This window comes from Astatotilapia calliptera, chromosome 7 (assembly GCF_964374335.1).
Source record: "Astatotilapia calliptera chromosome 7, fAstCal68.1, whole genome shotgun sequence".
In the NCBI taxonomy this organism is placed as follows: domain Eukaryota; kingdom Metazoa; phylum Chordata; class Actinopteri; order Cichliformes; family Cichlidae; genus Astatotilapia; species Astatotilapia calliptera.
In genome coordinates this window covers 30,890,478-30,902,937 of record NC_137428.1, presented here as the reverse complement: position 1 = coordinate 30,902,937, position 12,460 = coordinate 30,890,478, and the positions used below count along the sequence as shown (strand labels likewise).

The window sequence follows — 12,460 nt, the reverse complement described above, 5'->3', positions numbered from 1 at the left end:
CACAATAAACTCACCTAATGCTAGATCTATTTCAACTTTACTTTCTTCCTTCTCAATCACTCCAGAAATAACCTCTCGATTCAGTGCATAGACCTAACTTTGTGTGCAGACTGCCTCTTCATGATGTGAAAGGGGAATGATTTTCTATCCCCACCGACAGTAAACTAGTGGATTTACCAGGTCATGTTTTTCAGAAGACTTAGACAATATCCTAGTACCTCAGAAACAACTGTGACCAATTACATCAATCAGGACAACTTTATGTTACATTGGTTTTCAATCTATTTTCACAAAGCTAATGGTAAGCTAACAACAATATATTTTGTCAAGCAGCAGGGTTTTGAGAAGCACATATATGTCATTACTTTGTCACACTAAAGCACAACTATCTGCATGACTTGGAATTTTTTTGCCAATTTGGAAAAGCTGCTATTCCTGTAGGAGTGCAAATGGTCCCAACACTCAGTCTAAAGAGATTAAGATCTCTTTCATTTGTGTGTCATTTCATCTCCACTTTGCTCCAAACTAAAAAAAAAACCAACTCCCCTATAGGCATCCTTCTAGCTCCTCATTAGTGTGTGTGTTTAGTTTTGGGGGTTTTTGGACTGTTATATGTGTATTTTTGTGTGTCACATCTAGTCTGAAGACCCCCTGTGGTTGTGCTGAGTGCCTTTCCGGCTGCAAGTCTACAACGCTGTAACCAACTTATTATTATCACCCATTACTGCTGACCATCATGACACTGTAATAGAACTGGCCCTTTTTCTTCTTAACACTACCAGTGCCACTACTCCCCACACACACACACACACACACACACACACACACACACACACACACACACACACACACACACACACACACACACACACACACACACACACACCTCTTTCCATCTATGGCCTCCTCTCTCATTCCCCTGATTTATTTTTTTTCACCCATGTCTATCATCGTTTTCCCTTTGTGTCCTTTATTCTTACTTTAATTATACAATCTTAAAGTCTAACAAAGTGAATGCAGGTTGCCTTCTTCCTCCTCTGACTTCTCATCTTCCAATATTTCCCTGATTTCAGTTAACCTCTCTAATTTTTTCAAACTACTTTGTCTTTCTTGCAACACTGCAACACTTATTTGGTTTCCCCATTCACTTCAACTTGTCCGCTTTCTTTTCTTTCTAACTCACCTTGTCTTCCTTTCATCTTTCTACTGTAACTGGAAAGAAAATCAGCTAAATAGTATATAATCTGCTGCACAAAACAAGCCTGCTGTAAGCTGTCATTGGGATATCATTTAGCATCTGTGCTCAGCCACAGTTCTTGAAGTCTGTTCGGTACTTTTGGCGTTAGCCTGTCTTTATCTTCGGTCAATTGAGCACAGTGAATCAGTGGATACAGCTGATGAAAAAGAGCTCTCTAACTGGCTGTTCAGCCAAGGGAATCAGTGATTACATCAATTTAGTCTGGTTTTGCTTTTTTTAAATTTCACCTCATAAATGAAACTGTATGGTAGAGTTGAATGACTCTCTGATTACCTAATCAGTGAGCAGTTAAACGTAAAAGATTAATTGTACAGTGTGTTGTTAGAAACTGAAAAGTTCTGAATCATGAACTTCAGAGTTCCAAGTACTGAAGCTGTTTATAATTTCATAAGACTGCAAAACACATAAACAAATGAAGTATTTTGTCACTATAACAAGCCAATTATAAAAGGCATCAGTAATTTTGGGTGTAATAAATATACTTAAATAGCAGTTAATTATGTCGAGGATACCACAAATATCTTGGCCAGTTTCTCTAATTATTATGTGCCAAAGTTACAGTCCTATTCAAAAGTCTGAAACCACCCCTCCTGCCTTTATATTTTGCTTCCAAGGAGTCTGAGGTTCTTGTAATTTTTTTAAAGTGGTCTTGAGCAATTGTTCTCCAGGCTTTCTGAAAGTTTTTATTTGGAAAATGGATACCTTTTCACACATTTTCAGTCCAGTTCTTGTATTTAACCACTGTCAGAGATTTTTTTTTGTTGTTGGTTTTTTTTTAGCCACTTAAATCTCACCTATGAATCATTCAGGCAAAAAAGGTCCCTATCTGGAGGAATAGACCAGTGTTTTGTCCACACATAACAGATCATTTAGCAAAGAATTAACTTTAAATTCTACCTTTAGACACTTTCTTACAAGCACCCTGTTGCAAAAACACACAAATTTCTAATTTATTTAGTTAAAGCTATGAAAAATGTCAACAATAACACAGTCTGACAGGCATAAAATAGTAACAGTAAAACAAGAACTAGAGGAAACAACAGCAGATGAACAGTATTTGAAAGTCCTTAAGAAATATGGAACAAGGCCCTTCCCGGGGGTGGCTGTAGAGAAGCCATTCTTAAGGAAGGGAAACAGGGAGAAATGGTTGAAGAATGCTAAATTACAAAGGAACTGGGCTGAATTACGTAGAAATGGGTCTGATGGAGTGATGAATCCAAATTATAAAAAAATGACTCAAATCACAGTCAACACGTAAGAACGAGGTCAGAAGAGAGGTACAACAGTGAGTGTCTAACATGGTGGAAGCTCTGTCATAGTTTGAGGCTGCATTTCTGCCAGCGGTGTTGGAGATCTTGTCAAAATTGTGTGGAATTATCAACAAAGAAATATCAATACTATCTGGAAAGCATGAGAGGACTTTTAAAATGTCCTTCAAGAACCCAGAAGAACTATTCTTGCAGACTACTTAAAGAAATTACAAGGGAACTTGCCTGAGGCTGTATTGAAGAATAAAGGTGGTCATACTAAATATTGACTTTCCAGCTCATTAGAATTGTACAAACTCTGCTTTTGCATTATATATAATGCATGTATGTTTGCACATTTCAATAAAACCCTGCACACACTCCCCATTTTCCTAGCAAAACATAAAGAATTGGTGGCCCAAGATATTTGAACAGCACTGTGCGTGGTGGTCTTTTTTTATGTAGAGCACATAACTAGAATTTATTATATGACCCTAAACATCTAAACATAATTAATTAAACATAAAAGTCATATCCAAACTATCAGTAAATGCTCCTCCACTGGCAATAGTTGATATCAACATTGAAAAAAAGTTCAAATGTTGATGAATCAAAACTCCTCCATGTTTAGCCTCAATTACGACAGCATTTCTTGCTCAGTCTTTTCATGTGCAAACAATTGTCAGTCTCTGGTGCTGAAAAATGAAACCAAATAGTGCAGTTTCTTCACTGGCCAGATGAGGCTTGGCCTCAAGTCAATCCTAATAGAACTTAGGGTAAAATAAGCAGAAAAAAGTAGCATGTTTACAGCCTGTTTTAAAAAGCTGTTTTGGTCTTTCCCCCATTCACATGAACACACAACACCACAACAAGTTCAATAATTGCCTTATCATCCGCTCTCTACCTATGATTACATCCCAGTGAAAATAAAGCTACTATATTTTACCTTTTAGATTTCCAATTTCCAATTGCTATTGTCCTTATTTCGGGAACTTTCTCCTCTATCAAAAATAGTTTAAGATGAAAGCATTCTGTTCTCGAGATCAAAGAAATACTGGTTTCTCATGCTTCTCATGCATATCTTCATCTGGAAAAATCCCATTTTATCGTTCTATATATCCAGTTCTCCCTACTTCTCTTTCCATATTGCCAGAATAAAGATCCAAGTCTCAATAAACAAAAATAACTCTGGGTACCAGCCAGCGAGGCCTGGTGATTTTTTTCCACTTAGACTTCCAAATTAGATTAGAAACAGCAACTTCCAGAGGTCTTTTTAAACTTCGGTTAATGTTGAGCTTGTGTATAGAGAAAAGATGTGGATAAAGAAGCGAAGAAACAACAACTCTAAACAACAAAGTTCAAGGAACTCATCGTAAACACAAACCAGCTTTTAGAAACAGGATTTTATAACACAGTATTCATGATTTTCCACTCCAAGTATCCAATTTCAAGCTACCATGTAAATCACTAGAGTGTTTCACTCTCCTACTTCAAGACATTTATCTGTTACAGTAATTATGCTGTGTTTGGTGTTACTGCATTCTCTGAAATCTGTCCAAGTTTTTCAAGGTCATCCATCACATTTTAAGACACATTTAAAGCTCTTATTTTAATCCCTTTTGTTTAAATTCAAGTTTAAAAAACTGTCAAATCTTTACTTTAAAAAAAAACAATGCCAAAGGAAGCAAAGAGAAGAGTAAGAGTCAAAGGCAAGTAGAGGACAAGAATAAGAAGAAATTGGAGATGAGGAGTCTTGCACATGTTCAGGGACATGGAAGAATGGAAGTAAAGGCAATGATGGGGATGAAGGGAAGAGGAGAAAACCAGGAATAAATCAAGCCATCTGGAACATGAGACTTAAAAAAAAATCATTAAATAAATAACTTTCGTGCCTTTTCAAGTACTTATTTAGCCAAAATTTGAAGTGTGAAAGTGTGTGCTTGTGTGAAAAAAAGTCCAAGACTGCAAATAGTGTGCTGTTGTACCAACACTGAACACGTTATAATGGCCAACTGGGAAATAAAGACATGTTTGGTGTGTCTTTGTTAGACAACCCCCCAAAACGAGTCGTCTTAAAAAGCAGCTGAATATAAACATAACAACTAATTAAGACATCGTTAAGGGATCCTTGGATTGTCTAATGAAGTCCTTTATTTCCTCTCTCCATCTCCCCTAAACGTAGTTATTTATGCAGCTGTACTGTTAAAAACCCGCACGCCATAATGAAATCTTCATTAATATGATTGCACATACGGCTGCTTTTGTCAGCACTATCTTTTCCATCTACATACCGCCACAGAGTGGGCTGTGATTTGAATACTCAAAGCTAAGAAAATGCTATGGTCAGCACTATTGGTACGGTGTGTATAGCTGCATCTTTTCAGAGAAGATTTGCCAGTAGGAGATTTTTAATGTGGATCAAATCGATGCACAAAACATTTCTGTTTAAATAAGCCACGGCACTGTAAACCCCCAGATGTTCCACACTTCCATTTTTCACGTAAGTATGACAGACTCAGTTGTAGCTTAATGTCTGATGTTCTAAGGTAGTATTGAAAATCGAAAAGACATTAATCATTTTTAAAGCACCATTTTTCCTCATTAAAATACACTATATAATACCATGAAATAACAATTTAGTAAGTCTAGTAAGTCATTCTCTAATTAGCCTTCACCTTGGGAATACTTGGAAATGGAAAGTCAACTCCTGGCTTGAGAATAAAATATTCCATGGTGACTTTCGATATATTATTCATGAATTCAATTTACCCTGATAATGAACTGAAAGTTCTTGGAAATAAAATGATCTTTCACCTTGATAAAACAAAAGAATAACTTACAGTATGCTTCAGTGTAAACTATAATTATAAGTGTCTTTTGATTTACACACAAATGAGTTTACTTTCCTAATGGGTAAGAAAAAAAAGATCACTAATCATGAATCAAAAACATCATAATTGCTAACAGCTGACTGCAGCATCTGTAAAAATGGAGATTTAGTATTTGTCTAATCTCACCCACACTTTTATAAATCAACACCTTTTCGATACATCTTAGAAAGAGGTATACTCACCCCATTCTTAGGGTAGGCCACCCATCCCAGGTCTCCCATCACAGAGCGGGAATCCAGCAGGTTCACTGTTGAAGGTTGGGAATACAAAGAATTGTTAGTAAAGATGAGCAACAAGCTGATTCATTAGAAATGCAAAAGGAAGAAGAAATATAAATCCTCACTTTGTTTACCCCTCCCTTATTATACCAAGTCACCAAGATAAAATGATTTACACATATTCAGCTAATGAAGGCCAGGGCTTGCTGCATCACAAAGCCTGATTGGTGAATAGACTCAACTGGATGTGCTAAGAACTGATGACACCTTAGTCACAAAGAAATGCTTAAGAAAATAGAAGCCAGACATTATACCTATTACAGATTCATTCATCAGAGCAAATATTTGCCCATGTCAAAGGATTTCTATCCACATTCATTTGTCAAAAATAATTCCACATATAAAATCTATTGAATTAGAATGTGTGCGTGAATGAGAATGTGGGATCTTGCTAACCAAAAACTCCCACACAACTTTGTACGCACAATTCAGTGTCTGCAACACAACTCAAACTCAAACTAATCCATTAAAAAAAAGGAAAACCTCCCTGCTCAGCTTCCCGGCTGAAAGCTGTCAAGTGCAATTACTTGATCACTTCAAATCCTTAAAGTGTGTTTCCATCAACTCTTGTGCAAGACTGGTAACAGCGGAATCTTGCAAGTTGCGTGTGTGCCTTCACATGCTTCTTCCGCATCAAATGCACAACAGGTCTTGACAAAAGAGCCTCTCGTGAAGGCAATTGTCATCTCAGTTTTTTGACATATTTGGAGGCACTAAACAATATTCTCTTTAGTGGCTTGTTAGTTTTATCTCAACAAAAGCACATGTCAACATCTGGAAAATATTAGATGTTTACTGAACCTAAGCTCTCATTACAAACATACTGGATATGGCTGAGATAGGCAGATGTTAACACCCAGGTGCAGAATCTGACTAAATCATTGTGGCCACATGACTGGGCGAGAACAAAGCAGGTTAACACGTAGTATATTAATGATGTGACACAGTTTACAACACCGTATGCTGTCATAAACTGAGCTCATATTCTGTTAAAGCAGAGTTCAGTTTTCTTTATCTCCTCTACGATAACATTTAGCTTGTTCTTTGTTTGATACAATGTGTACTCAAACAATAAAAGAAAAGTCCAACCAAGTGACCCATAGACAAGCTTTTATACTTGAAGCAGATTAAGAGATAGACATTAGAAAATATTGCTAACTGAAGCAAACATTATCTGTATCTACCTACAACAGCAGACAAAGGGGATACTTCTCCTTGCCGCGTCTCTCTACCTGTTTTTATGACTAAGTAGTTCATGTCTAAATTGAAGCCTTTATTCTATTTTGGTTAAGCTCTGTCACATGTTTAACTTCATAAGAAATCTTTTTGCATCTATGTTGTAAACATGAAATCTGATGATGAACAACAAAAAATAAGACTGGAAGTGAAAAACAGAAATTGCATTTGAGTCTAGCAGGGGACTGGTGGACACACTATGCATTAGGAGACATTTTTCTTTAACCCATCACAGCTTAGCCAGGTTGGTAAAAACAAATCTTTAAGACTTAACCTCCTAAAAATCTTGGATAAGGTAAAACTTCTGCTGTTCTTTAAAACAGGTTTTCACATGTAACATTTACACAAACCAACCATTAATGTATGTAAAAAAAAAAAATATCAGCCAACTATCCAAAAACACAATTTCAGAAACATTGGTGACTTTCTGACCAGCTGTTGAGTGTAACATTTACAGTTACATGTGCTGTCATAAAACAACCAAACTACACATGAACCCTGCCCTAATGTAAACAAAATGATAGGCATCCATAAATAATCTGCATCACAAGGTGTACTGGTGTATGCAGCGTTGCTCAATATCTCAGACACAGACGTTCTGCAACCCCGAGCACCACACAAACACACAGACGTAGACACACCTCCTGTCTTACTGTCTTCACTGTTCTACAGAGAATAATAAAAGATGTCCTTAGGAGGCGATTAGACAACTAATTAGGCCATAAAGAAGAGATAAGTGATACTGAACTAGATCATAAGGGATATGTTACCTCTTTCCCTCTCTTGTTCTCTCTAAGGATTAAACCACCTAACAAGTTAGAGCTCGGCTATGACAATGATCTATAGCACTTATTATTAAAAGTCATCTCAGCTAAATGAATGTAGTGATTTAAAGACTTGAGTGACATTACTTCAAGGATACATATTTTAAATCCTTTGAAGGATGTGGATTTTTAACATTGGAAATACTGATAAAATTCTCCTCAAGTTAAGTGTTGTTGCTGTTAGACAAAGGACATTTATTTTCAGTTACACTGAAACTATGCAGTTTTACTCCTTGACCTAAGTTATCTTTAACAGTCTCGTGTGTAACCATATCTTACCTGTTACTTTTACCTGCACATATGAAATGCGCAATTTTAATTAATGCAGTCCCCTCATCTTTTTTTCTTTTTTCGCTGTGTGTACCTTGTGATGTTTGATTTTGACAATTTACGTGTTAGCTCAGAGTTCTCTGGGATTAATGGTCTGTTTTCTCCTCCCACACAGAGAGAGGCAGACAAATATTCTTTCTTTCAAGCCATTTGGTGTAATTACTCCAGATTCACCATTTCCATTTGATCAATGCCACAGCCAACAAAAAGTAAAGTGAAAGCTTTTAAAATCCGTTTAGGCTCCCAAAACCCCATATCTTCCTCGTGTCACACATCATGATTAATCAAACACAGTAATAATGTAACAGATGTGAGGCTCTGGGATGTACTCTGAATTTCATTAGTTTTTTAAAAATGAGCTGATTAGTTTCAAGAGACGGAATTTTCAATATGGTAATGTGTGCACAACTTCCTTTTTATTTATTTTAATTTTTGAACAATTGTATCCTGATTTAGTAAGTAAGTCATTTAAATGTACTTAGTGAGACTGGCGAATAAGTGAAAACCAAACATTTACATGAGGTTAGTAACATGCTGTCAGATAAGAACTTCCTCTTTTTCAAAACAAAACCTGAGATGGGCAAGTGGCCAAAATACCCAAATATTTTTCAAATTTGTCTACACAAGCAAAAAATAAATTCCTTAATTGTATTTTTTTTTAACTAATTACAATTAATTAGTCAAATGAGAGAAGAGGCTAGTTTAATTATGGGCTTCACTCACCTCTCCAATTATGCATGCAGTGCTATGGTGATTATCCTTTGCAATGCAAATATCTGTCAAATGAATCTAACGTTGGTTTTAAATGGTTAACCTCTGGTAAATGGTTCTTGACTGGCTGGGTGTTGAACAGCTTCATTTCTGGTGTTTGGTTAAGTAAAAGTTTAATATCTTTTCTCTGCAAATTAGAATGAGATGAACAGGTTTTAACTTGATAGTTGAAGACAACAAAGAAAACAAATGTCTGCGTATATGCCAGATGTGAAAGATCAAATGCTGGCATGTTTTTTTATTTCCCCTTCACTCACTTCATTGACTCCATCCTGAAGCTTGGCTTTAAAAAGGCTTTGGCTTAAAAAAGGGGGGTATTCAAGTATTTTGACAGCAGGTTTTGATACTAATGACGAATAAATGTAGGTGTATTTTAACCACATGCATATTTTCATTATTTAATGAAACAGTGCACCTTATCACATTAAGGATATATTCATAAATTGAACACGAAACATCATGATTTCCTGGATTCAATAAAAAAGAAAGAAAAGAAAGAAAGATATAATATAAACAATCTTTGTGAACTTTTCATGTGCTGGCCAATGACGCCCTGCTAAACGCTCCAGGACCCCTCAGTGTCCTGTGGCCAAATATTGAGAACTTTGGTGAATATAAACTTTTACCAAATAAATCTGCCATGTGGAGAATATGCTGCTTGATGAATGTGCTCTCTTTCCCGGATAATGCTGTCTAATAGCTCCAAACAATGGTATTCATCTGGAGCTATTAAAATGCTGCTCATGCAGACAATGGCGTGGGAACAGTATTTGGCAGACTATTTTACACTTCTTACTCAGTTTTTTGTGCCTACATTGTCAAATATTTATCCTTATTTTATGCCACTTTACAGTTGCCCACTTTTCACATTTAGTAGGACAGTGTAGGTGTGCATTTGTTCAGATGATAAGAATATTGCAGGTATTTTGCAATATACTGTGGAACTGAGGAAATTTATGAGCGGTCACAGATTAATCTGACATGATAAGTGCTGAAAGAACCAAACATGAACAAACCTATAAAGGAACAAGGCAAGCCCAAACTAAATGAGTTTTCAGGGAAATTAAGTTATTGTCACACCTAAACGTCAGCATTTTAATAAGTGGGAAGCCAAGCGGTCAATTTAATTTTAGAGTCGTTTTACAGTAACTACCGAGAGAGAAAATAAATAAATACAAAAATAAAAATGTGAATTTGCATTCTTCGTCCAGTCTATGGTGAGCACCTTACACGCTAAAGACAAAAATGCTAAAGAGTGATACGGAGATTTTTGCAGCGCACTGTGCGTCTGTTGGCGCTGCCATGTCCTCAGAGGAATGGTTATCAGAAAGAGACATGTTCTGTCCAAAGGTCTTTTTTTATTCGACCCTTTACAGTTTGGGAACACAGAGTCATTGCACACACGGGGCACACAGCTGTCATAAAGATAATCTGTTTTTATTAATATTATATACGACCTCTTTCTGCCGTCAAACGGCTCCAGAAACGAATAGACCAGCCAAGGAGTCTGAGACCGATGGTCTGGGCACCAGCTGTGGTACGAGCAGACCTTTAACCGCTTTTCGGCGCCCGTTAAAGCCTAACCAAACAGCGCTGTCAGTAACCCTAAATCCTTCCTGTTTTAGTTTACCTTCGTTTGCGGGAATGCACCACGCTCCAAGAAATGCCAGGCTCCAAATCCATGTCCATGTCACCAACCGAATGCCACAACTCCACCAACGAGATTGCATGGCGCATCCAAAAAAACCCAAAACCAGCAACAAGATTTTTTTCTTAAACAACAGCAGTTTCGGTCAGAACAGAAGGGGAAAGCGTAGTGAAACCATCTGTCGCGTTATGAGTCCGCTCAGAAAGATGGGGATCATGTTATGCGGCGGCAAGAAGGAGGCAATGAGGAGCCGAGTGCGCTCTGGTTTTGGGAAGGCGGGCAGCGCGTCGGGAGGCGGAGTGAAGCTCAGTCTCTCCAATCACAGACCCTCCACAGGTGAACCCCACTGCCGCTGAACTCATTTCTCCAATAATCGATTACCCCTCACTCATTACCTCTGTTGACCGTAAAAGCATTACTTACCGTTCGTATTAAGTTGCCCTCTCCTGCTCTGCGTTTCTGCACGATTGAGACTTGCTACAAAATTGGATTTGTAAAGAACACAGGTACTTTGAGGTGTTTTTTAAAAAGAAAAAAAAAACATATCCCCGTTGTTTCAGTCCAGCTGCATTGCTTTCAGTTATGTGGGTTATCAGTGCTTGTATTCAGTTTTTGACAACATGTTTATAACGCAACAACTGCCGTTTTAACTACTGAGAGAATGTTTAAAGACGCATTATTTGACTGCTGCTGCAGCAGTGTTTGCTTTATAATCTTTCAGTAGTTCTTGGTGTATCACGTCAGGGAACAACAGACTGTAAAAGCAAAAGCAACCCTTATTTAGTAGGATAATTTACTGGTAATACAGTTATTGTAGTATTGAACAGGATGTGGATTTCCAATAAATATTGCCTCTGGGCAGCATTTCCAGCCCCTGTGTCTCATATAATCACTGTGGTTTGTGGACTTTATAGATCATTTTCAGGCTACAGACAGCTGACAATGATGGTCTGTCTCGCTCTGTGGTAGCCCTGTGTTAGACCAGTGACTGCTTCTAGTCCTGTGATAGCTGGGATAGGATCCTCCACACTCGTTGACTCTGGATTGGATCGGCGGAAGAAAATATTTTTAACACTATATTTTTTTTCATGCTTGGCATGCAAGACAGTTCTTGACAAAGAGCTATACATCTATGTTGTATCCATCAATGTTGAGGGTTCTTTAACTGATGGTTTCTCACCCCTGTCTTCTTCTTATTTCTTCTGTGTTCTGCAACGCTTTTAGCAGTAAAAAAAAATTAATTAAATATTTTTTTTAAAAAAGAAGAAAGAAACTACTTTGTAACCCTGATTTTTAATAGAAATATACAACTTAGTTTTACATAAACCTAAAGTATGAGTCTACAGGTATACTAATTGTGTAATCACTGATTATCCCATCTAGATGAAGACTTCTTTCTTAAGAGGTTTAATTCAAGGCTTTCAGTTTACTTTTATCTTTTATCTTATCTTTTAATGTCAATTCAGTGTACTAAGACAAACTGGAACAGTCTCCAAATACTTTTTTCATTTTTCATAATATTTTTTATTGAGTTTATTTGCTCCAACTAAAAACACACAAACAAAAAAAGTGCACCATCAGCCATCTCGGTACAATTGTCTTGCTTTCCAGTTAAATGTGCTTTGGTGTATTTGAGTTTTAGTTTCTTATAATCTGTGTTGTAAGATTATAATTCCTCAAACTGCCTAAAATCAGTTCATAATTTTTGAATGTGAGACTTTAAGAAGTTGTATGTTGATTCTGTAATGTGAGCTTTCCTTTCCTTTGTGACCATCTTCTACATTTTCTCTGTTACCTTTATCCATTTAGACCAATTAATGCCGTATCTCTTTGTATTTTTATCTCTGTTACTTATTTGTGTTTTCTGTATGTGTTTTGCTTTTCACTTTTTCTTCCTCTCTCTCGTTCTCTGTGGTGAAATTACATTCTTTAATCACTAAGCAATTCGTGGTGTTATTCACATGTGTTACCCTGCTG

General features: G+C 36.9%; 1 protein-coding gene across 2 annotated transcripts in view; it reads right to left on the bottom strand.

The window, feature by feature from the left end:
* Positions 1-10,729, bottom strand: part of epha5 (EPH receptor A5) — a 66,661-nt gene extending 55,932 nt beyond the window's left edge. For both annotated transcript variants that reach the window (XM_026174209.2, XM_026174212.2), the window contains exons 1-2: positions 10,466-10,729; positions 5,579-5,643 (exon numbers count right to left, since the gene is read on the bottom strand). In XM_026174209.2, the coding sequence (XP_026029994.1) occupies positions 5,579-5,643; positions 10,466-10,565 (165 nt within the window). In that variant the 5' untranslated portion in view covers positions 10,566-10,729. The remainder of the gene's footprint in view (positions 1-5,578; positions 5,644-10,465) is intronic.
* Positions 10,730-12,460: the final 1,731 nt, after the last annotated feature.